The sequence below is a fragment of the Protopterus annectens genome, chromosome 3.part1, assembly GCF_019279795.1.
Source record: "Protopterus annectens isolate FY-2018-M chromosome 3.part1, PAN1.0, whole genome shotgun sequence".
NCBI lineage: Eukaryota > Metazoa > Chordata > Ceratodontiformes > Protopteridae > Protopterus > Protopterus annectens.
Window position 1 is genome coordinate 1,865,056,334 of NC_056732.1, and position 27,066 is coordinate 1,865,083,399.

Below are 27,066 nucleotides of genomic sequence, written 5' to 3' on the forward strand. Positions count from 1 at the left end.
ATACAATACGCAGATGATTCCACACTCGTCAGCACCTCTCCCTCCCCTAAGACCCTCCACCACCACATACAATCCTCTTTTCTTCCTGTTGAACACTGGCTCTCAGATTCACAACTAATACTCAACCCCAATAAGACTCAGCTTATCATCTTTTCTTCCTCACAACACTCCTCCCATAATATTAACTTTTAACATTACCTCTATTAACAACACAATCATATCACCAGTTACCCACACAAAACTACTAGGGGTTAATATAGACAGCCAACTGAAATTTGACATACATATATCCACTACCATAAAAAAGTGCATAAAACTTGCCGTGCTATACAGGAACAAACAGTTCCTAACCAGCTCCACCTGAGCCCCCATTGCACGTACCCACCTTATTTCCACACTCTTATTTGCATCGACTATATTCACCAATCTCAGAAAATCAGACCTTGTCATTCTTCAAAGCAGCTATAATAAAACTGCCAAAATTGGAACAAATATGCCCCATAGAACCCATCACTGCACTCCACTAAAAACTCTTTAGTTGGCTGGAACTTCCCAACCTTATTCTTTAATAAGGCAGTGCAGTGGTGCAGTGGTTAATGCTGTCGCCTCACAGCAAGAGGTTCTCTGGTTCGATTCTCGGCTGGGGTGCCTTCTGTGCAGAGTTTGCATTCTCCTGCATGGCGTGGGTTTCCTCCGGGTACTCTTTTCTCCTCCACATTCTAAAGACATGCTTCTGCATTTCTCCCCGGCCTCCGCTGAAAACAGGATCTGTGGAACCTAGTCGGACTTTCCCGGTCAACAAATGTTAAATAAATAAATAAATTATAACCACCTTATAACAACCCACACATTTCTTCACTTCCCTGACAAAGTCCCTGCTCTACAAAAGCTATTTCAACCAAGTGCCAAAACTAGACTTTTACAATCAAATCAGAAATTCCTATTAGAAGTAACCAAAGCCAATAACTCCATTGGTAGTTCCCTCTATAGCATCTCTGTTGCTAAGTAGTGGAACAGCTTCCCTCCCTCCCAGTATCACAGCAATAACTACCCTCACCCCCTTTAAAAAAAGCCTTAAAATCCTATCTACAACATCTCTGGCTATGTAACTGCACTAACCCTCACGAATCTCTAATTAGTAATTTCAGCCTACTAATAGATCTCTCCTCTCTATTCACTCTATCCCACCCCACTATGTCACCTTTTTCTTGCTCTGCTACTCCAGTTACTCTACCCTCTCAAACCACTCTGCTTCTCCCACTAAATGCCCTCTTCCTTTCCTCAATCCAACTGACTTCCTATACATCCCACCTTCCATTACTAACACCACTAACTCCCTTAGCTTTATTAGCTTTATTCTTCATCCTCTTCAAGTCTACAGCTTTCCTACTTACCCTAACTGACCTTTGCCACCTACTACCTATCCCTTTCCCCTTCTTCTCAGAACTCTTCATTTCCCAATCTAACATTAACACATATCCCATCCTACCTGCATTATTGCAATGTATATACAATCCAACGACTATGAAGGATTAAATGTTTAAACTCTGTAAGGTATTATTTTTCAACAGGATTATTTATAGATTTAAAATCTATGTATGTTATATATATTCATGTAATCCAACTCTATTTCTACTGAATACTGTAATATTTTACTCTGTACTTGGAGCTTTTCTTCCCGGGTCTCCGCTGAAAAAGGACATGTGTCCAGTCGGACTTTCACGGTTAACAAATGTAAAATAAAATAAATATTCTGCAGTACTGTCCCCTCCCCAGTTTTCAGTACAATGTCTTGTTCTGTAGTACTGCTCACCCACAGCATTCAGCACCACATCATGTTCTGTAGTACTGTTCACCCTCAGTCATCGGTGCCACACCATGTTCTGCAGTACTATTCATGCCCAGCCTTCAGTATCACATCATGTTCTGCAGTACTGCTCACCCACAGCCTTCAGTACCACACCATGTTATGCAGTACTGCTCACCTCCAGCATTCAGTACCACATCATGTTCTGTAGTACTGCACACCCCAGCCTTCAGTACCACAGCATGTTCTGTAGTACTGCACACCCCAGCCTTCAGTACCACAGCATGTTCTGTAGTACTGCACAGCCCAGCCTTCAGTACCACACCATGTTCTGCAGTACTGTTCATCCCCAGCCTTCAGTACTACACCATGTTCTGCAGCACTGCTCACTCCCAACCTTCAGTACCACACCATGTTCTGTAGTACTACTCACTCACAGCCTTCAGCACCACACCATGTTCTGTAGTACTGCTCATCCCCAGCCTTCAGTACCTCACCATGTTCTGCAGTACTGCTCGCCCCCGCCTTCAGTACCACACAATGTTCTGCAGTACTGCTCATCCCCAGCGTTCAATACCACACCATGTTCTGTAGTACTGCTCACCCTAAAGCCTTCAGTACCACACTATGTTCTGTAGTACTGCTCATCCCCAGCCTTCAGTACCACACCATGTTCTGCAGTACTGCTCCCCTCCAGCTTTCAGTACCACACCATGTTCTGTAGTACTGCTCAGCCACAGCTATCCATACCACACCAAGTTCTGTAGTACTGCTCACCCCAGCCTTCAGTACCACACCATGTTCTGCAGTACTGCTCACACCCAGCCTTCAGTAACACACCATGTTCTGTAGTACTGCTCACACCCAGCCTTCAGTAACACACCATGTTCTGTAGTACTGCTCGCACCCAGCCTTCAGTACCACACCATGTTCTGCAGTACTGCTCACACCCAGCCTTCAGTAACACACCATGTTCTGTAGTACTGCTCGCACCCAGCCTTCAGTACCACACCAGGTTCTGTAGTATTGCTCACTTCCGGCTTTCAGTACCACACCATGTTCTGCAGTACTGCTCAACCCCAGCCTTCAATACCACACCATGTTCTGTAGTACTGCTCATCCCCAGCCTTCAGTACCACACCAAGTTCTGTAGTACTGCTCACCCCCAGCCTTCAGTACCACTCCATGTTGTGTAGTACTGCTCACCCCAGCCTTCAGTGCCACACCATGTTCTATAGTACTGCTCACCCCCTGCCTTCAGAACCACACCATGTTCTGCAGTACTGCGCATCCTCCAGCTTTCAGTACCATACCATGTTCTGCAGTACTGCTTACCCCAGCCTTCAGTACCACACTATGTTCTGCAGTACTGCTCACCCTTAGCCTTCAGTACCACACCATGTTCTGCTTATCCCCAGCCTTCAGTATCATACCATGTTCTGCTTACCCCTAGCCTTTAGTATCATACCATGTTCTGTAGTACTGCTCACCCTAAAGCCTTCGGTACCACACCATGTTCTGTAGTACTGCTCATCCCCAGCCTTCAGTACCACACCATGTTCTGTAGTACTACTCACCCCCAGCCTTCAGTACCACACCATGTTCTATAGTACTGCTCACCCCCAGCCTTCAGTACCACACCATGTTCTGTAGTACTGCTCACCCCCAGCCTTCAGTACCACTCCATGTTGTGTAGTACTGCTCATCCCAGCCTTCAGTACCACACCAAGTTCTATAGTACTGCTCACCCCCAGCCCCCAGCCTTCAGTACCACACCATGTTCTGCAGTACTGCTCATCCTCAGCCTTCAGTACCACACCATGTTCTGTAGTACTGCTCACCCCTAGCCGTCAGTATCACACCATGTTCTGCTTACCCCTAGCCTTTAGTATCATACCATGTTCTGTAGTACTGCTCATCCCCAGCCTTCAGTACCACACCATGTTCTGCAGTACTGCTCACCCCAGCCTTCAGTACCACACCATGTACTGTAGTACTGCTCACCCAGAGCTATCAGTACCACACCATGTTCTGTAGTACTGCTCACTCCAGCCTTCAGTACCACAACATGTTCTGCAGTACTGCTCACACCCAGCCTTCAGTACCAGATCATGTTCTGCAGTACTGCTCACCCCCAGCCTTCAGTATCACACCATGTTCTGTAGTACTGCTCACTCCAGCCTTCAGTAGCACATCATGTTCTGCAGTACTGCTCACCTCATACCCTTCAGTATCACACCATGTTCTGCAGTACTGCTCACTCCCAGCCTTCAGTACCACACCATGTTCTGTAGTACTGCTCGCCCCAGCCTTCCGTACCACACCATGTTCTGTAGTACTGCTCACCCCCAGCCTTCAGTACCACACCATGTTCTGCAGTATTGCTCACCCCCAGCCTTTAATACCACATCTTGTTCTGTAGTTCTGCTTACCCTAGCCTTAAGTACCACACCATGTTCTGTAGTACTGCTCACCCACAACCTTCAGTACCAAACCATGTTCTGCAGTACTCCTCACCCCAGCCTTTAGTACCACACCAAGTTCTGCAGCGATGATACATTTCAGAATGAAGGTCAAAAAACTGTAACTAACAGGTGTGATGTTGCAACTGGGCTTGATTTACTTTAGGAAAAGTGACTAGGCCCATTCACATATTTGAAGGATTAATTCATGCTTGTGTTGTGAACGTATTCCGAGATATACCTCCACCAGACTGTTAACCTGCATGTAACTCCAGACCCAGAATACTTACGCACTTACCGCTGGTTCTGTTACCAGGAAGTTGCCTTTGCTGTAATACTTATTATGTACTTACCGCTGGTTCTGTTACCAGGAAGTTGCCTTTGTTGTAATACTTATTATGTACTCACTGCTAGTTCTGTTACCAGGAAGTTGTGTTTGTTGCAATACTTAACGACTTCCAAAACGGCAAAACTAAAGTAAAAATAATGCGAGGAAGCTTCAGGAACACACAAACACACACTTTATTGAAGTAAGCGCTTTCATTGGAGAAAATACTCCAACTTCTTCAGACTAAAAGTACATAAAGAGAATAATACAAAAAGTCAACCAAGCAACCAATATAAAGCCTTAATTAATTATGGTGCCACAAATTGTGTAAAGTAATTAAATAACTAAATGACTTCTATGAAATGATCTAAACTTATTTAAAGAAAACCTCAATGCTAAAAATTGGATTCTTAAAATCACAGCTAGACATGCTTACATATTAGTAATGTAAAAAGGTAAAAATACATATTGCTTATACTACTCAATAACATCAAAATAAAATATTAAAAATACAATATCGAATTAAAATATGGAATATATCAAAAACAAATAAATCTTAAAAGGGGCAATATTGTTATATCTGGAGACACCAAAAATTTGTTGCATAATTGAAGTGTTTAGATATTTAAATATTTAAAATTCATTGAAACCATGTAAACAGCTACCTAGAAAATGCTTTTATTTTCAACAAGCATTTAATTGATAAAGTTTCATTCAACCCTGGCAATATGTGGGCTGAAGTACGTATTTGCCACTCCAATTCTGATTCTTACAGTCTAAGCTCCCAGGGGCCTCCTCTTATGTTATGCTCTTATGTGTTTGTTGTAATACTTATTATGTAGTTACTGCTGGTTCTATTACCAGGAAGTTGCCTTTGTTGTAATACTTATTATGTACTCACTGCTGGTTCTGTTACCAGGAAGTTGCCTTTGTTGTGATACTTATCATGTACTTACCACTGGTTCTGTTACCAGGAAGTTACCTTTGTTGTAATACTTAATATGTACTTACCACTGGTTCTGTTACCAGGAAGCTGCCTTGGTTGTAATACTTACTATGTAGTTACTGATGGTTCTGTTATCAGGAAGTTGTGTTTATTGTAATACTTATTATGTACTCACTGCTGGTTCTGTTAACAGGAAGTTGCCTTTGTTGTGTACTTATTATGTACTTACTGCTGGTTCTGTTACCAGGAAGTTGTGTTTGTTGTAATACTTATTATGTACTCACTGCTGGTTCTGTTACCAGGAAGTTGCCTTTGTTGTAATACTTATTATGTACTCACTGCTGGTTCTGTTACCAGGAAGTTGCCTTTGTTGTGTACTTATCATGTACTCACTGCTGGTTCTGTTACCACGAGGTTGTATTTGTTGTGATACTTATTATGTACTTACTGCTGGTTCTGTTACCAGGAAGTTGTGTTTATTGTAATACTTATTATGTACTCACTGCTGGTTCTGTTACCAGGAAGATGCCTTTTTTTGTGTACTTATTATGTACTTACTGCTAGTTCTGTTACCAGGAAGTTGTTTTTGTTGCAATGTTGCTCTTCCCTCAGTATCGGCAGAATGAATAGTTTCATTTTTCTCAGTAAGTAACAAAAGTTCGCACAACGGGATGTTATAACCTGCAAATCAAAGTAAATTGCACAGTTAACCACTGTATCCTTCCAGTAATTTTTACACTTTGTTTACAATGATTTAATCCTACAAGACTGAAAGAAAATGTTAAACATGCACTACAAAAAGTGATATGTTATCAGGGACTGTGGATACAAATCTTTGAAGGCAAATTACATTTTTCATTATTCATATATTTGTCTTTCACTCTGTTGACAAGAACACACTTAAATAAGTATGAAACTCATTTCCACATTCTTAATTTATTGTTCATATGTGTGATTGTACTCGCACATTTGTGTGTAATTTCTACACCAGCTATCCCTCAGGACTGAAATACAAAAACATCTGATTCCAACCCATTCCAGTATGAATCATAACCAGTTTAGCAGGAGTTAATTTATATGCAATACAGCAAGGAATTTTAGTCCAAATAAAAATAAAAGTTCTTTTAATATGAGAACAGTATAGTCATTGCACTATATGAATTAAATAAGTGCATATTAATCTAAAATATAACTTTTACGTGCTTTAGTAAGTCCCTTAATGCTGAGACTTTGTAAAAAAAATGGACTTAACAGATGCTAAGTCAGAGATGACCACTTCTCAGAGTATTTCCTTTTATTCAAGGTATAGCTATCTCAGAGTTAGCATACAGAAGTTCAGGACATGTCAGGGGCTTAGGTTCATAGGCAGGTACTAGGCTATTGGCCCTAAGGCCTATATAAGCCTAGCCAAAGGTACCCTGGCTTTCGCCACCCAAGAAAATTATTTTCCTGTGCCAATGTCGAGCACAGCCACAGAAGTGATCCCGGGGTGAATTTCCTATCTCCCATCCAATCATCAAGATTTTTCTTGAACAGTGCTAATGAGGAGCTTTGTTTGATATAGACAGGTAGTTTGTTCCAGAGTATGGGAAGTCTCTGGGACAGGAATCTATCCCTCCAGCATGTTCTGTTTATTGTGGTGACGAGGTTTAGGTCCCTAGAGCGTGTAGTTCGTAGGGATTGGGATTTCTTTAAGTGGAGCATGTCTAAAAGCTCTGGGTTTGACATAGCTTTGTGTCTTAGGCAGAGATCGCCTCTGAGTAGGCGATATACAATGGAGTAAAGCTGCAGTTTTTTGAGACGGTCTGCATACGGCATCTCTTTGAGGCCAGTAATCCTCTTTGTGAGGTATTTCTGTGGCCTTTCCAGTTGTTGTAGATGTCTTGTGAGGTACATACCAAAAGGGGCATTGTACTCTATAATGGGTCTAATGAGTGACGAGTAGAGGAGAACAATTATCTCTTTTTTTCCTGGATGAGAAACCTTTTGTAATGAGGTGTGCCACATAGAAGGATTTCCTGACTACTGTGGCGATGTGATTACTGTCCACCTGTGTCCCAAGGTCTCTTATCACACCTTCGGTGTTAAGTAGACTACCACCTATGTGGTAGTTCATGGGTACTGAGTTTTTACCAAAAGGAATGACAATGCACTTTTTGGCATTGAGCTTGAGGCCATGGCTTTGACACAAGGCATCTGTCTCAGTAAGGCCCTTTTGTAGGATGTCCACAACTTTTGAAGTTTTGATTATGGCTCCTAGTTTGCAGTCATCTGTGAACTTCATTAGCCAAAGACCTTCTGTGTTGGCCTGTACTTCAGAGACGTAGATACCAAACAGGAGAGGACCCAGGACTGAACCCTGTGATACTCCACTTGTCACTGGTCTGAAGCTGGATTTGGAGTCTGCTACTTTCACAGTGTGAGTTCTGTCAGTGAGCCAGTTGGCAACCCATCTTGTGACATAGGGATTTATACCTAGTTTAGTGAGTTTATCTATAATTCCAGAGTGGGGGATGGTGTCAAAAGCCTTGGCGAGATCTAGATAGGCTGTGTGAACCACCTTACCCTCATCTACGGCTTTGGTGACTGCTTCAAAGAAGTCTATCAGGTTTAGGAGACATGATCTGCCTTTTACAAACCCGAACTGGGTGGGGTCCTGAGTTTGGAGATTACCAATGTCATTGTTTATAAGTTCCATGATGATACGCCCCATAGCCTTGCAGACCAGGCTCATTAGGCTAATGGGGCGGTAATTTCCGGGGTCTGTGGTGGCTCCCCCTTTGTGGAGTGGGATAACTGTCGCTGTGCGCCATTCAGTGGGCACATAGCCTGAGGTGAGGCTATGATTGAACATGGTACTTAGGTGGGGTGCCAGTTCCTTCTGTAGTTCATGTAGAACACAGCCTGGGATGTCGTCAGGTCCCATGGATGCTGTGTTCTTGGCTTTGGATAGTGTGTTTTTACCTGTGCAGCCGTGATTACAGGAACTTTGCATTCTTCTGGTATAGAGATGGGCCCTTTAGGGGATGACAGAGGGGTAAAGTTAGCACTGAACTTATCTGCCAGGATGTTGGCAATATCCGTTGGTTCTGTATATTTAGTGCCATTGTGCTGTAACTCAGAGCAGATCTGAGTGTTGCCATTGAGATTCTTGACATAGCTATAGAATGCTTTGTGGTTGTCTTTAGAGTCAGTGGCGATTTTGTTTTCATAACTAGCTTTGGAGGATTTTATGTGGTATCTCAGCTTCTTACTGAAGCTGACCAGGGAGTTTCTCCAAACATGGGATTTTACTCTCTTTTGCAACAGTTTCTTTCTTCTGTTGTAGAGTTTGTTTATGGCAGGGGACCACCAGATTGGCTTCCTTTTTTGGAGGATAGCATCTTGGTTCTGTTAGGGATTGCACGATCCATGCACTCATGTAAGTGCTTATAAAGTGCATTTGTGTAGGATTCAGCAGTCATACCTCTATTGTCCGTCAGCATGGGTGTTGTGAAGTTTGCCACGTCTGTCTTAAGAAGCGTGAAGTTGGCTTTGGAGAAATTTTTTACTGTGGTTTCCCTAATGGGGGGTGGGGAAGGGATGTGGATGTCTAGGGTGATTAGCTTATGGTCGGATCTGACCAACGAGGAATTGACCTCTGGTGTGGAGCACCGGTTGCCCATGTTGGTAATAACCAGGTCTAGGATATTGCTGCCCCTGGTGGGGGTGTGGATAACTTGATCCATGGCATTGGAATTTATGAATTCCAGAAAACGTTGAGCACAAGAGTTGGTACATGAATAGTTTTCCCAGTTAATGGTAGGGTAGTTGAAATCGCCCATTATTAGGGTGTTAGGGTGTACCCTAATATTTTCCAGTGTATTAAGAAATGAGGAGTGGGAATCCTGGGGCATGGTGGGGGATCTGTAGCAAGTTACAATTTGGATTGTGGTCTTGCCCAGAGTTAGTTGCACTTGGATAATCTCGGATGCATTATGCTGAGCAACTAGCCTGGAGGTGTGGATATCCTTAATGAATATGGACACGCCTCCGCCTTTAGTGTTTCAGTCCAGGTTAGGTGGCCGAAAGGTGTGGTATGAATTATAGCCTGGTAATGCAGGGGTACTCTCTGGAGCCTTGAACCAGGTCTCTGTCACTGCACAGATGTCGATGTTCTCTATTTTAAGGAGTGCCTGGAGGTGTGGATATCCTTAATGAATATGGACACGCCTCCGCCTTTAGTGTTTCAGTCCAGGTTAGGTGGCCGAAAGGTGTGGTATGAATTATAGCCTGGTAATGCAGGGGTACTCTCTGGAGCCTTGAACCAGGTCTCTGTCACTGCACAGATGTCGATGTTCTCTATTTTAAGGAGTGCCTCGAGAGAGTGCATTTTGAGGTTTAGACTTCTAGCATTGAGTAGCAATACCCTCGGATTCTTCTTGCCTGTACCTGTTAGGGTGGTGAATTTGTCATTTGTCCCATTTAAAAAAGGAACTTTAACGGAGAAGAGTGATGGTCAATATTTGCTCGTCTCTTATTTTTGTTTTTCAGCCCATCAGCATTCAGCATACCAAGTAACAACATTTCTATAGGGAGCCATAAAATATAGCTACATTTTAAAATAGTAAACACAGTAGTACTTCTATTATGATTTAATGCGTTAATATAAAGAACATGGAGTCTGCCATTAACCAGAAGTACACCAACATTTCAAAGGGGTGATGGAGCTTCTTAACTAGCACTAGGTTAAACAACCTTTCTTGTTTTAATTTCTCCAACTCTTCTTGTTTCTAATACCATGACAGGAATGGATCCCATTCCTAATTCAGGGTATATTTAAAACTCATGAAATTAATACTGTTTCAATCTTTGACATTAGCTAAAAGTGCTCTTTATAGCATCCACAATGTGCGCAAAAATAACTAATTCAACGGAGTTATACATATTGGTAGCATATCTAAGTACTACTGTAGATTTTTTATGAGACCCGTTGCTCCTACCACTACTGGAACCCTCTGGGTATTTTCTTCCACATTGCTCTCATTTCTGCCTGCAAATCCTAATATTTTATGATTTTGCATCTCTAGACACAAATCGCTAGGTGCAGCAATTTTAATGATCAAAGTTAACTTGGTCTTTCTTTGTTGAACTACTATATCTGAATTTCTCACAGCTACTTTTGAACTGTAGTTAATGGATGATCCATGTGATGTGCATGCCATCATTCATTAAAATGCCTTGTGGTTCATGCTTCCAATGCTGCTCAGCTACTTCTATACCGTAGTGTTTGCACAATCCCCAGTATAACTGTCTTGTCAGACTATTGTGCCTTTCAGTGTACAGGCCCTCTGCCAAAAGCATGTCATACCCATCAAGAAGAGGTGTGACTGTTTCCAATTCTTTTTGACAAAACCTACATTTGTACTAAATTCCCACATGGTGATTATACTTTCCCCTCTATCTACTATTGCAAACATTTAACTGGTTATACTACCTACTTCTACTCAATCCTTGTTCTCCTTTATCATACAACTACTTACCAGTTTAACTGGTTATATCCCTTAATTACCTATTTCTACTTAATCCTCATATTCCGTCATCGCACCATGATTTACTAATTTTACTGGTTATATTCCTTAACTACCTACTCCTAGTTAATCTTCATTCTCCCTCACTGTACCACCATTTACTAATTTTACTGGTTATATTCCTTAACTACCTACTCCATCTTAATCCTCATTCTCCCTCACTGTACCACCACTTACTAATTTAACTGGTTATATCCCTTAATTACCTACTCCTAGTTAATCCTCATTCTCTCTCATTGTACTACCACTTACTAATTTAACTGGCTATGTAGATCAATGCGTGTCTCTTTAAGAAGCTATTCAAGGGCTTGCACAAGTGTATAAACACTGAGCATGTGCAAGTCTTATTGCCATTTTGTAGTAAGCTGTTGAGATGTAAGCATGTATGTGTGTAAGCTCTGTCTGATGATCAGTTTATTTATATTTACTGATGCTGCTATCCATCCTGATTTGTTTCTATGTAATAAAGCATCATAAATGAACCACCTCACCTACTTGTCACAGAGAGACGAGCGACAGGCTATACCCCTTAACTACCTACTCCTACTTGCTCCTCATTCTGCCTCATCGCACCGGTACTTACTAATTTAACTGATTACATTACTTATTATTTTATTTGTTTATTTTATTTATTTATTAACATTTGTTTACCAGGATTGTCTGACTGGACACCAGGTGTCCTTTTTCAGCGGAGTCCTGGGGGAGAAAAACTCCACAAGGTTGCATAGTAATTGGTGAAAATTAGTTAAGAAAGTTTAACAATATTTATCAAAAATTAGCAAAGATTAACCAAAGTTAAAAAAAGTTTAACATGTTATTTAGAAGAAAACTGTTACAAGATATGTAGGTGAGCCTAAGTACAGTATATATCATAGAAGAGAAAAAAAAGTATGACAGATAATTACATTGAGTTCACTCTGCATAGAGTAGAGTATAAGGCTGTGGAAACCTGTTCAATAGGGGGTGGCTATGGATAGTAATAGTGTAGTAGAGGTGGTACCTCCTCCTGCTTAATCCTAATTCTCCATCATTGTACCACTACCTACTAATTTAACTGGTCATACCCCTTAACTACCTACTCCTACTTAATCCTCATTCTCCCTCATTGTGCCACAACTTACTAATTTAACCAGTTATATCCCTTAACTACCTACTCCTACTAAATCTTCATTCTCCCTCATCATATCACCACTTACTAATTTAACTGGTTATATCCCTTAACTACCTATACTTTTTAATCCTCATTCTCCTTTATTGTGCCACCACTTAGTAATTTAACTGTTTATACTCCGCAACTACCTACCCCTACTCAATCCTCATTATCCCTCATCTTACCAGGACGTATTAATTTAACTGGTTATATCCCTTAACTAACTACTCCTGCTTAATCTTTATTCTCCCTCATCATACCACCACTTACTAATTTAGCTGGTTGTATCCTTTAACTACCTACACTACTTAATCCTCATTCTCCTTTATTGTACCACCACTTAATAATTTAACTGTTTATATTCCTTAACTACCTACTCAATCCTCATTATCACTCATCTTACCAGGACATACTAATTTAACTGGTTATATCCCTTAACTACCTACTCCTACTTAATATTCATTCTCCCTCATTGTACCACCACTTACTAATTTAACTAGTTATATCCCTTAACTACCGACTCCTACTTAATCCTCATTCTCCCTCATCGTACCACCATTTACTAATTTAACTGGTTATATCCCTTAACTACCTATTCCTACTTAATCCTCGTTCTCCCTCATTATACCACAACTTACCAATTTCAACCCAAATGTCAATCTTTGCCTCTCTTTGTGTTTCTTTGCATTTCTGTCTTCTATACCTTATACAAATGAGAACATGTAATCTCTTAGCTTTTCTTCTCCTCCTATAGTCAGAAATTGTATGATGCAAGGTTAACATTAATCATCTGATATAACTAATTATGTATGCAAAATGCTATGTAACCAAGATGAAAATATTACATATAATGTGGAAAATGAAAACATGCTGTATGTTGTCTATGTACGTGAATACTGGGGCTCTTACTCCTGGGCTTCCACTGAAAAAGGTATCTATGCCACCTGGACTTTCCAGTCAAAAAAAGATAAGTACAATACAATAAATAACTAAATTGTCTGTTACTCCCACATATGCAATGGACTTTGTAAACCAATGCGTGTATAGTCCACTGTCCTGGGCTGCCGTTATTAACCTTTCATCTTTGGTTTCACCTCGTATCTTCTTTACCATTCCTGAATAAAATCCTGATCAACATGAGCTCGTTCTGGGAGATCTCCATACTTGCCACTACAGTTACAGCTTTTCAATATTTCTTTCCTTGTCATCTGATCCTTATCCAAATATTCTTTGTTGGCACACTCAGGTGCTGCATGATTTTGGTTTACATCTGCTTTGCTTTCCATTCCCACTTGACACTGGAATGTTTCTGCTACATTAAACACAGAGATCATCTTAGACTTTATCTCCTCGTGTTTTAAAACTTTCACTATGTTTGGATCTGATCAGGTCAGCAGATATGTATGCAGCCCCACAAATGAAGATCTATACATGTAATTTCTAGGAGACCCACACCTCCTTCAGAGTGTGAGGAATATATAACCTTAGTAAACAAGCATTTTTATTCATCATTTGATAAGCATAAAGCATTTTTCTTGTTTTTCTCTCCAGCTGATCTAATACCATATGGGGCCAGTAAAACACATCAAAATTTTAAGTTAGAACTTGAAAAGTATATTGGTTTATAGCTTGGGCTTTATTCCTAGATGTCAAGACTGTTTTTAGTATTAGTTTTAGTCTTCTGAACTATTCCTTTTTGAGCTTTACTCACATTTGTTCATGTTTCATTTCTAATCCTTCAACAATTCTCAAGATTTATACACTCCCTCCCACCTAAGTTCCTTTATATTGGTTTCCTGTAAAGACTGATATATCGGTTTCCTGTAAAGACTGATATTTTCTAAGTACTGCAACTTTTTTGCTTTAAAGATTACTTTTGTACATTTGTCAAGACTAAATGTATCATCTGAGAAAGTTTTAACCACTTGCAGTTGTTCTTTTAGCTCTTCATCTGATGAACTAATCAGTTTTAAGTCATCCACAAAAAGTAGATTAGAGACCTTTAAGCAAGGTTGATTTCTGAGAACCATCTGTTTAGTAAACACACTAGTGGCTTACAGGCAAGACAAAACAACAGCGGTACAAAGAATCACCCTGGAATATCCCCCCTTTGAATTTTTTCCCCTGGGAAAATAATTTGCTCTTTGTCATGGCTTAACTGTAAAGTGGTTTGCTACTGTTTCACAGTCACTGTAATGTAATTGATCAATATAGGATGTATCTTCTACATCTCTAAGCACTCCTTTGTCCATGAATGTGGGATGTTGTCAAATACTTGTTTATAATCCATGTCACACTTGGGAGTCTTTCCCTTTTCACAATTTTTCATTACGGCTTTATTTAGCAACATACGACTTTCTTTTCTTACAGTTTTCTTCAATTTCCAGGCATGAATTTTTTTTTCTAAAGCAGCATAAACTCTGTCTGCATCAATAGCAGTATATCGTTTTACACTGTCATAAGGCAAGTTATTCATCTATACTTTTTAGGATGGCCAACAGCTTTACTCTTAATGATTATTATCATTTAACTGTTCTTAACCAGGCTGGTGTCTTTCTGGGATGCACACATAAGTAATTCTTACTCATCCTAAATCTTTGTGTAAAGATGTTAATACTTTTAGTCAGAAGTTAGGTACAGTATCTGGGCATGGGTGTTTCCAGTTAGGGGCTATTCTTAATTTTGTTTCAATTTTGCTTTGACTGTGACTTCATCCCATTTCATATCTTGTACTTTTGAACTCATTACTGTTTCTTTAAACTCTCTATCCGCTCAGAATCTTTGTTATGTTTCACAGGGTCTTCATAAACATTTCTCCAAAATATGTCTACTTTTTGTGAGGTTTCTATTCCTTTTACCTTGTTTCCCAATTCTCTATAAAGGTTATTTGGGACATCAATGAATTGCTTATTTTGTACTTTTCCTTTCTGTTTATCTGCACGTGCCAATATCTTTAGTTTATTTACAACAGTGTATGATAGATCCTGGTCATTTCTGATACCGTGTGTTACTTTTACCATGTCTATTTTCCCAAGTATTATTTTATCTGTTCCCTCTTCTATACTCTCCTAACAGTGACACTTCATCTTAATTGTTTGTTTATTTATTTAACATTTGTTAACTGGGAAAGTCCGACTTGGAACTAAGCCAATTTTTAGCAGAGGCTTGGGGAGAAATGCTCCAGATGCATGTCTTTTAACATGGGAGGAAACCGGAGCACCCGGGAGGAAACCCACAAGACTGCAGGGAGGACATGCAGACTCTGCACAGAAGGCAACCCAGCCGAGAATCGAACCAGAGAACCTCTTGCTGTGAGGCAACAACATTACCACTGCGCCGTCCTTTGCTTTATAGTTTTCTCTACCTGATGCTTCCATTATAGCATTTTGCTTATTCCCTTCCTTTCTCATATTGTTCTATGTCTGGTAAGACTTTATCTGTTACTAATTTAGCTGCACAGCAATACATTTATTTATTTATTTATTTTATTTATTTGAAGTTTGTTTGCCAGGATAATCCATTGGACCGAATGAGCCCATTTTCAATGGAGTCCTGGGGAGAAAAGCTCCAAAGATACAATATCAAAAACAAAATATCAAAAATACAAATAAGAATAAAGTAAATTATAATAAGTAGAACATAACATCTAACTTAAAGTAAAATATAATAGGTAGAACATAACATCTACTGTTTGATAAGTATCACAGTAGTACATGTAAGCACAAGATAGTATTAAGAAAAACAGGAAAAGCAACAGAACTGCAATACAAGAATAACAAATAAGTTTACAATTATTAATTTCTATATTCACTAGTAAATGTAAGGAGAGAAAGTATTAGTTAAGAATTTTAGTTAGTAGGTGTGCACAGATAGTATTTACATAAGTGGTTAACTATAGTAGGAGTGTTCCTATGGAAGGGAAGGGATTATAGAATAAGGAGTGTGTAGTAGCTGGAGGAATTTATGCAGGGTGGGTACAGGAGCATTCCCAGTGAGAAGATAGGTGTGAATGGAGGAGAGATTTAAAGATAGGAAGGCTGCTGGTATCTGGATATGTGATGGGAGGGAGTTCCAGAGGCGGGCCAGGGCAAAGGAAAGTAAGAGTTTACCTGCTGGACGGTTAGATTTATGGAGTTCAAGTAGATTCTGAGTGTTGGTTCTAAGGGGTCTATTAGGATGGTGCATGGTGAAGGCTGAGGAGAGAGAGGGGCAGAGTGAGGTCTTAAAGATGAGCTTGAGTTAGTTGAGTGTAAGAAAGATAGTTTGGGAGCTCTAGCCAATTCAGTTTGTGGAGGGCAGTACAGTGGTGAGAGGAGGATCTATGGCCAGAGGCGAATTTAGCGATTTTGTTGTAGCAGGAAGAAAGTTTTGTTTTGGTAGAGGATTTAAGGTTGGTTAGTAGTGGGGCACCATATAGTAGAGAGGGGATGAGGTATGTGGTAGATAGGAGGAATCTGGTAGAAGGGGAGAGGAAGCATGTGTGCCGGTAGAACATACCAAGTTTCTGATGTGTTTTTTTAATGTTTGTTTGTATATGGGAATCAAATGTGAGCTGATTATCAATGAGAGCTCCTAGCAGTTTGACATTGGAGACAATTTCTAGGGATGTATTATTTTGACTGGTTATGAGGAAAGAGTTTTTGTCAATAGTTATGCTTTCTGATGGGGTGAATAGTATCAGTTTGGTTTTAGATGGATTGAGAGCAAGATGATTATCATGCATCCATTTTTCAGTGGTTGTGAAGGCATCCTGAGTTATTTTTTTTGAGGGAGGGAATAGAGTTTGCAGCACAGATAATGGTAGAGTCATCAGCGTATTGGACTATTTTAGCATTTGGGATATTGTGGTGGAAGTCATTAATGAAGATATTGAATAATAATGGACCTAATATGGAGCCTTGAGGTACGCCAGTGACAGTGTTGAGGTAAGAGGTGGTGGATTTCTTCCATTTAACAGATTGCTGCCGATTGGAGAGGTAACTAGAAAACCAACTGATGCAAGAGGGGGAAAGATGTAGGTTAGAGAGTTTGTTGAGTAACAGGGAGTGGGAGATGGTGTCGAAGGTCTTAGAAAGGTCTAGGAGGAGAGTAGAGACAATATAGTTGGAGTCTCTGGCTTTATTTACAGTTTCAAGGAAGGAGAGAAGAGCAGTAGTAGTGCTATGACCGGGTCGAAATCCATGTTGTGTTGGAGTTAATAGGTGATTATTGGTGAGGTAAGGTAGCAGTTGTATGTGTATGCATTTTTCTAGTAGTTTAGAGATGGGGGATAAAATGGCAATTGGTCTGAAGTTGGAAATGGCGTTGTTGTTGCCTCCTTTGTGGAGGGGAATGATGTAAGCTTTTTTCCAGATTTGGGGTACAAAACTTTCTTGGATGGACCGATTTAAAAGTATGCAAATTGGGTAGGCAATGGCTTCAGTAGCTGTCTTTAGGAAGAAGGAAGAGATGTTGTCGGGAGCGTTAGAGCAAGGTTTTAATTTAAGAAGCAATTTTTTTATAGTACATATGGGTATGGGTTTGGGGGAGAAGAGAGGGTGGTCAGAGGACGAGCATTCAAGATTTGAAGTGGAAGTAGGAGTTGTAGCTGGAGGAGTCGAGTTATTAGAAAATGAAGATGTTAATTTAGATATGGAATCAATAAAGAAGCTGTTAAATTGGAAGGCGAGATTGGTATCACTAATATTTTCATCTGGTTGTGGGTTTTCCTTTTTGCCAGGGTTGAAGAGGGAGGAGATACTATTCCAGAACTTTTTTGGGTTAGTCTTATGATTATTTTGGAGGGTAATATAGTAGGATCTGCGGTCAGAATTGATAAGTTTTTTGACTCTGTTGCGGAGTGTTTTGTATTCATTTAGGGAGGCTGGGTTTTTGTCTTTATAGTAGCTTTTCAAGGCTTTATTGTGAAGGCGCATGGTAGCTAAGGTATCTTTTTTTAACCATGGGAGAGTTTTGCTCTTCATTCTTTTTATTCTAAGTGGAGCTAAGGAGTCGAGGAGGTTTAGAAATGATATATTAAAATAGGTGACAGCTTCATCTAGGGGTAGTGTATGTAGGGGACTCCAATTGAATTGTTTCAATAATTCAGAGAAGGTGTTTTGGTTGAAGTTCTTTAAGGAGCGCACAGAGATGATGGTATGAGAAAGCTGTAGAGAGGTAGAGTGACGGTGAGCAAAGGTGGGAAAGTGGTCACTGAGAGGGTCAGGGAGTGTACCGCTACTTGAGAATAGGTGAGGGTGTGATACCAGAATCCAGTCTAGGGTGCTTCCACAGGAATGGTCTTTGGAAGGTCTGGTTATTGACTCAATTAACTGGTGAAAGTTATAAAGGTTTATATTTTGAGGATTTGTTGGGCATTGGATAGAGGACCAGTTAATGTTAACATCGCCTAGAATGATAATTTCATTAGTAATGTTGGTGGAGAGCCAAGAGAGGATGTCCTCAAGAGTAGCTATGTTATCACCAGGAGGGATGTAGAGGGAGGCTAAGCATATTGTTTTATGCTTGTTAAGATGGAGTAGTGTTAGAAGTAGTTCGGCATTGGCAAATTGGGGAACTGGTTTAGTATAAGAAGTAACTGAGAAGGAGGAGCCATAGAGAAGGGCTACACCTCCTCCTTTTTTGTGGGTTTTATCTTTCCTGATGATATTATAGTTAGGGGGGGTTATTTCTGAGTCTTTTATAGAGGGTCGTAGCCATGTTTCAGATATTGATAGTATGTCTGGGTTATTGTGGAGAAGCCAGGCATGGAGGTTAGGGATTTTGTTACATATACTTTGGGCATTTAACGCTGAGAAGGTAATGGTTTTTGTGGATGAAGGTGTGTAAGTAGAGGAATTTGGGGGTGTGTTTGTTGAGCAATTTGAGGGAGATGGACCTGGGTTAGGGTGTATGTCACCTGACAATAGGGTGGTTATGACCTGGTGAATACAAAGATAAAGGTAGTTGGAGTGTTTGGTATATGGTTTTAGGGTTGTGTATTTATCTAGAGTAGTGCAGGAAGCACAAGGGTTAATATTTTTGTAGGTGGATATAAGTTTAAAGTGGAAGAGTAGGGAGGGGTTGCAGGGGTATAGGTGAGGGTTTATGAGGGTGGAAGAGTGTATGAATTGTTTTGGGAATGGGCTAGTTATGTGATAGTGAGGGGAGTGAGTGTAATGAAAGAGTTTGGTGACGTAGGAAAGATAGGTTAGGCTTAGTAGTAGTAGTAGATGGATAATAGATGGGGAAGGTTTGGTTAACATGGTTGTTGGTTTTATGTTGGTATGGAAGGGAGTTATTAGTATGAATGGAGTTTAGTTTGTGTGGGAGTGGTTTGGTTATGTAATTGATGGGTGGGTTAGAGGTGGAGACAGGAAGTGAGGGGTGTAATTGGAGTGGGAGGGGTTTGTGGAGGTATAAATGTAGAGATAGTGGGGGCGGGTGGAAATTGGGGGCAGGGTAGGGGAGCGGAGTGAGCCCATAAGGCGAACGGAGCGGGAAGAGCCAGGAGAAGAGGACTAGGACGAGACTATGGAAAACAATCAGTAAGGATAGGAGAGAGAGACACAGGTAAGAAACCTAAGGTGAGTGGACACTAGGGTAAGAGACAGGGAGGTGAGTCAAGGGTGGAACTACAATATAGGATACTCAAGGTATAAGAAGTAGTTACTAGTCAAATGTAGCTTTGCTTTATTTTTACATTTGTTTCTGTCGTTTTAAGTAAAGAACCTATCAGATAGAGGAGACAGTTAGTTAATGGGGTGGTGCTGCCATCTACTGGCCAAATGGGTAACAACAGATAGATAAAAGCACCATTAGGTGAGGAAGAAAGGGAAAAGTCAATGTGGCCAAGGGAGGATTGGGTCAGTGCTGGGCTGCTGGTTAGCTCACGCAGTGTCACACTCTAACATCAACCAGAGGGACAATGGTTATACAAGTAGTTACATACATACACTATTTACTATATGGTTCTTGCAGGGAGGAAGGACAGTAGCCCTAGTATCATACGATCCAGAGAAGGTCCTTACAGGTAGGGAACCAAGGAACAAAGTTGGTCAGGAAATCTGACTGGGGTAGCTTGAGCGTGATTGATAGCAAGCTGTAAGAGGAGAGAAAGGTAATAAATTAATGATATGCAACAGAAAAGGGTCATTCCTGTTCTATCATATTTACTTCAGTTATATCACATGAATTTCTGTTAATAGTCTTGATTATTGTGTTCATCTGTTTTAGCAGACTTCTAACATTTTGGGACCTGTAATTAATTTCTTTCATTGATCTTAATATGTCTAGCAAGCTACTCATCCCTTAGATCATTTTCTTCTAAACTGACATCTCATTCTTTGCTCTCCGTTTCCTACAGGCATTCTACAGAAGGATGCCATCTGCTGCTCATTCAGATACCTCCAATTTCACCTGCTTCTCCTTAGTTTGGGGACTCATTGTTCTATCAAGCTGTGACATAACCTGTGTTGATAGTACGGGGACTCACTGTTCTATCAAGCTGTGACATTACCTGTGTTGATAGTACGGGGACTCATTGTTCCATCAAGCGGTGAATTACCTGTGTTGACAGTACATGGACTCACAGTTCTATCAAGCTGTGACATTACCGGTGTTGATAGTACGGTGACTCATTGTTCTATCAAGCGGTGACATTACCTGTGTTGACAGTACGTTGACTCACTGTTCTATCAAGCGGTGACATTACCTGTGTTGACAGTACATTGACTCATTGTTCTATCAAGCTGTGACATTACCGGTGTTGACAGTACGTGGACTCACTGTTCTATCAAGCTGTGACATTACCGGTGTTGATAGCATGAGGACTCATTGTTCTATCAGGCTGTGACATTACCGGTGTTGATAGTACGGGGACTCATTGTTCTATCAAGCTATGACATTACCTGTGTTGATAGTACGGGGACACATTGTTCTATCAAGCTATGACATTACCTGTGTTGATAGTACGGGGACTCATTGTTCTATCAAGCTGTGACATTACCTGTGTTGACAGTACGGGGACACATTGTTCTATCAAGCTGTGACATTACCGGTGTTGATAGTACGGGACACATTGTTCTATCAAGCTATGACATTACCTGTGTTGATAGTACGGGGACTCATTGTTCTATCAAGCTGTGACATTACCTGTGTTGAATTTTCTACACTAAATCCTTCACTTTGCAGGGGTTATCCATATCTTCAATTTCTACCTCTTTAACTGATCCATTACTAATCCTCATTGCTGCTTTCCAACTTTATTTTCTTATTTTTTGTACTGTGAGATTTTCCAGACACTTCTCTTCAAATATCTTTGGTGCTGCTTTTTTTTTTTACTGATTGCTTTTGCTTTCGCCTTTGCATAAATCCTGCATCGTATCAAATCTCATTTCTCCCTATGCCCATATTTCTTCTTCAGATGTTTCCTGCATACTGTAACATTACCTGCAACATACTGTAACATTACCTGTGTTGGATTTTCTACACTAAATCTTTCACATGACGGGTATTCCATAACTTCAGTTTCTATTTGTTTAACTTCTACCTTACTAATACTCTGTTCTACATTACAACATTTGCTTTCTTGTGTCTTGTACTGTGAAATTTTCCATACCTGGGTGTCTTTGCCTGCATTTCTATTCAGATACATTTGAATCAGCTTTTTGTATAGGATTAGTTTAGCTTTTCTCCTTTGCATAAATATTGCCCCATACCAGATCTCTTTTTCTTTCCCCTTTCAATAAATATTGTACCATATCAGATCCCATGTCCATGTTTATTTTCAATACTTCATATTTTCAGACTTCTGTTGTTTTTCCAGATGGCCCAAAGTTTCATAATCTTCATGTTTTTCATGGATTTGTTCCATTAATGAATGCAAATATGCATTTGTAGCCTTTGGCATTTTTTCTTCTGCAAGCATCTTTCTTTCCTCTTATTTCTCTCTCAGTCTTTCTGAATATCGTCTGTCTGTAAATTCTGGGCTTCTTGCAAAACAGTAACAATATACAGGCCTTCTGCCATTAATGCATCACACTAAGCAACAAAATGCGAGAGTGTTTCCAATTCTGTTCTACAAACCTGCATTTATCTGTTTCTCTAATATGTTCAATGGATTTTGTAAACCAATGTGCAAGTAGTTCACTATCCTGGGCTGCCAATATTAACCTTTTGTCTTTTGGTTTAAATTCACCTCTCCTTAAGCATTCCTGCATCAGATCCTGATTGACACGAGGTTATTCCAGGAGTTATCTGTACTTGCAAATATGTATGCATTTTGCACATTTCTTGTATTCTCATCTGATCCTTCACCTTGTATGCTTTCTTATGTTTTTGGAACATTCAATTGCACCCTGATTTTTTTATATTTCTGGTTGACTTACATTCCCGCTTCATACCAATATGCTTTTGCTAAACTAAGCAGGGAAGTCATCTTAGACATCTTCTCCTGAAATGTTCAAACTTTCACTATGTTTGGGTCTTGTGAGGTTAGCAGATGTGTGTGCAGTCCTGCGATATGTTTCCACACACAATCAATTTTGAGGAGATTCATGTCTTCTTCAGAACATGGAATATATAAATACAATGAATTTTATAAATCATTTCATAAGCATGAAACACTTTTTTGGTTTTCCTGTGCAAATGATCCAATACCTTTTGGGGCCAATCACCCCAAGCTTTAAGCCAGAACAGAAACAGCAAACTGGTTTATAGCTTGACCTTTGCTCCTAGATGTCAGAGCAGTTTTCAGTATTAATTTCAGTCTTCTAAAATATTCTAAGTCTTTTTTTTGTATTCGTTCATGTTTTATCGTCAATCCTTCATTTCCCAAATATTTATAAACTCTCTCCTGCTCAAGTTGCTTTAGATCACATTCCTTTCCCAGACTGATATTTTATTGGTGCTACAGCTTTCCTGCTTTAAAGGTTGCTTTTGCATGTTTATTAAGACCAAAAGACATTTTTATATCATCTGAGAAAGTTATGACCAACTGAACGAATTCTAGTAAGCATTTCCCCCCTCATACCTGTAAACCATTAATCCTCCCACAATTACAATTGAGTCTATTTGTTCTCCTGTAAAGGGCAGCCCCAGCAGAGAGGGAAATGCCACATTGGTGGGGGGGCATCAGCGAGGCAATCATAAGGGTGGTTTGTGTCTTATATGCCTCTTCTCCAATAAATTTGTGCAGGGAAGGGGTCTTCATTCCATCAGACAGGAAGTCTGGTTTAACACCCCAGATGAAGTCCTATGGAGACTGTACTCCTGACCAAAACTAACCAACTATACAGCACTCCTCTACACATCAGCAGCCCAAATCAAGTCAAACACAGGCTACAGAGGCAGTTTTATCCTACACCTGCCTCAGTGGGCAGCTGCATTATAGAACATGCCTCCTACCCAATCCCATACTGTATGCATGTTCACAAAACCATGCCTGTAAGGGCCAATATCATCATCATGGGAGTGCTAAGTCCATGTTCTCCAGTGTTGTGGCATTTGTTGTAAACAAACTTGTCAACCTGGAATCACCAATTCCTTTCCACAGGATGAATGAGCTGGCAAGAGCTGACCGGAATCCTTTCTCTGTCCTCACAGGACTGCTGCTTTGTCATCAGCTGACTGAAATCTTGTCTCTGTACTCTCAGGATTGGCATAATGTCATCAGCTGATTGAAATCATGTCTCTGTCATCCCAGGATTGGTGCACTGTCTCCAGTTGACTAGAATCTTGATTCTGACCCCCTGGACTGGTTAGATGCCATGAGCTGCTTATGTCCATCATCCTCCACCCAGCTTTTCTAGTTCCCAAGCTGCTATTCAAACTCAGGTCATCTGGTTCACAGTCAGGATTTCCTCTTTCTGTACCACAAAGCTGGCCACACTGAAAGAATTAACACCTAGAAAACTTATTAAATCTGCCAGAAGTGTATTCCACACAAAGATGATGGAATGCAGAAAGCTCCATAGCCTCACCTAGTTTGAGTTTTAGAACAGGTAGGAAAATCATGAGCTGTGCATGTGCACCAACAGAAGGAAGAGATATGAATGTCTCCCTAAAACTAACCCTCTGTCCATAGGGTGGGCTAGTGTCACAAGCTGTGTGGGCACCAACAAAAGGAAGAGATATGACCATCTCCCTAAAACTAATCCTCTGTCCAAAGGCTGGGCTAGTGTCACAAGCTGTGCATGCACCAACAGATGGAAGAGATATGACAGTCTCCCTAAAACTAATCCTCTGTCCAAAGGCTGGGATAGTGTCACAAGCTGTGCATGCACCAACAGATGGAAGAGATATGACAGTCACCCTAAAACTAATCTTCTGTCCATGTGGTGGGCTAGTGTCACAAGCTGTGTGTATGCACCAACAGAAGGAAGAGATATGACCATCTCCCTAAAACTAATCCTCTGTCCAAAGGGTGGGCTAGTGTCACAAGCTGTGCGTGTACCAACAAAAGGAAGAGATATGACAGTCTCCCTAAAACTAATCCTCTGTCCATGTGGTGGGCTAGTGTCACAAGCTGTGTGTGTGCACCAAAAGAAGGAAGAGATATGACCATCTCCCTAAAACTAATCCTCTGTCCATAGGGTGGGCTAGTGTCACAAGCTGTGCATGTACCAACAAAAGGAAGAGATATGACCGTCTCCCTAAAACTAATCTTCTGTCCATGTGGTGGGCTAGTGTCACAAGTGAATATTTTATATTATAATAAATAGAAGGATATGCTCAAGCCTCAGTGCGCACCCAGCCTTGGAAAAGAAATCTATGCTTGTGTATAAGAAATAAGCAAACCAATTTTATTCTTTCAATCTGTGCGGTTTATCAAAATAAGCACTAACTGTGAGGAGAAGACCACATACGCAACATCCTGCGCCCAGAATATTTCTGGCCCCATGACCCAAAAACTAGTTTGCATTTTGACATTCTCTGAGCTGGTGACAACTCTTTGAAGGGCACCAGTCCATGATTTAAATTAAAGAATTGGATTAAGGCAAATATTTACTAATACAGAATACCTGACCATCAGGTACTGTACAGCAAATCGTGCAGGGACTACTAGAAAGTCCTTGGCAACCATATGTTCTGACCGAGGAGAACAAGAGGCTGAAAACAGAAGGACAAGTAATCAGTGTAAAGAAATCCATTAAGTCTCTAATAGCCCAGGTAAGATCACTGATAAATAAGAAATGGGAACGAAAACATTACACCTTGTGGAATGTTATACTGGGTAGCTGAATAAGACAGGAAGAAACATCTGTTTATTTTGAATTGTTAGCCAGGAAAATGCTTTTAGTCTAAAGGACCAATTTCAAAAAGCAGAGTACAGGTAGAAAATTACATATATATGTCAGTGTGTGTGTGTGTGTTAAGGTGTAGAAATTTCAAAACACTGTTATGAAAACAAAGTATGTCATAAAAATATTTTCCTTGTTTCCTGTCTTTCCTGACCTAGAGTAGTCCAAATACAGACATTGCTGTAGTCTGGACTTTTGGAAAGTTCCTGTGTTGCCCATTTCCTTTCTTGGATAAAGGGAGGCTTCTTTGTTCACCAGTGGCAGTGAGGAGCTTGGAGCAGCCTATCTATCCCTAGAGGAGTGTTCCCAGCACAAGAATCTGGAAGTCTATTGGCCGTTTTGGGCCAATTTCTAGCTCTTTCAAGTCCCCCTGTATATAACCCGCTTTAGCACGGCTTTCCGTGATTTTGCACATAGCGCAGCATTGGGCAGCGCCGCTTAATTGGGTTTAAACCATTCTCGGCTCCACAAAGTCTGCTCTTCACTTTTTCCCTTACAACTGATCTAGTTCTCATAATAAACACCCTCTTCCCACTCTAAAGCCTGGCACTTGCTCACTAAAGCAATTATATAAGTCAGCACTAAAAAATTAAAAGCACTACACCCTCACAAACTCCCCTTGAGTACTTTGTTCCCCATTAGCCCTTTTTTTCAATTATAAAGGAATTCCCAATACTATTCTAGCATGTCCAAAGGTCAGTTGTCAATCTCCTCTCCGGTCCAGCTGGTGAATCTGGGAATCTTGAGGCAATGTTACAACTGCCTCATGTACACAGACAACCCTCTCCTCCTCCCAACAAATTCCAACACATGTGAGAGATGCAACCATATAGCCAAACTGGAGGCTAAGCTCTCTCAACTCAGTACTGGCGTAACCAGTCAGGAGGAGATGGAAACCACACTCACTACAATTCCAGTCTCACATAGACCAACCACGACAGCAAACCAAACACATAAACACACAAAAACATACTCGGAGGCTCTAAATAAAAATCTGCCTAAGCAGCAGAGACCTCAAAAGCAGACACCCAAGCAACCGCTACCCCAAAACAAAACACGTGCAACACATAGCTCACAAAGCCAGTGTGCCGAACAGTCACAGCCCTTAAGGCTAAACAACACACCTGATACACTTGTAATAGGTGACTCTATCGTCAGGCACACTGATGTCCCGCTCACCAGGCAGAACAAGGAGAAGGTCACGGTGAGCTGCCTGTCGGGCGCTAGGATCCGCCACATAACACAAGCACTCGGGTCACTCCAAGACAAGTACAAATATGACTCAGTCATTGTCCATGCTGGTGTGAATGACCTGAGACGTACCTCCCTGGACTACATGAAAAGAGACATAGAGGAGCTCTCGGAGCATGTAGCCCAGGCCAGTATGACCCTGACCTTGAGTAGCATCTTACCCTCACCAAGAATGATGCCACAATATGAAGACAAGATGATCAATTTCAACAACTGGCTTAAGTATTGGTGTCATTCAAAGGGGATCCAATGCCTGTCTGCCTGGGATGACA

General features: G+C 40.7%; 1 protein-coding gene across 1 annotated transcript in view; it reads right to left on the reverse strand.

Annotated features, from left to right (window-relative positions):
- The window catches only part of LOC122798781 (zinc finger protein 271-like), a 264,665-nt gene that overhangs the window by 128,382 nt on the left and 109,217 nt on the right, over window positions 1–27,066 (reverse strand). Inside the window, exon 3 of the mRNA XM_044067891.1 lies at window positions 6,102–6,224. Within this exon, the coding sequence (XP_043923826.1) occupies window positions 6,102–6,224 (123 nt within the window). The remainder of the gene's footprint in view (window positions 1–6,101; window positions 6,225–27,066) is intronic.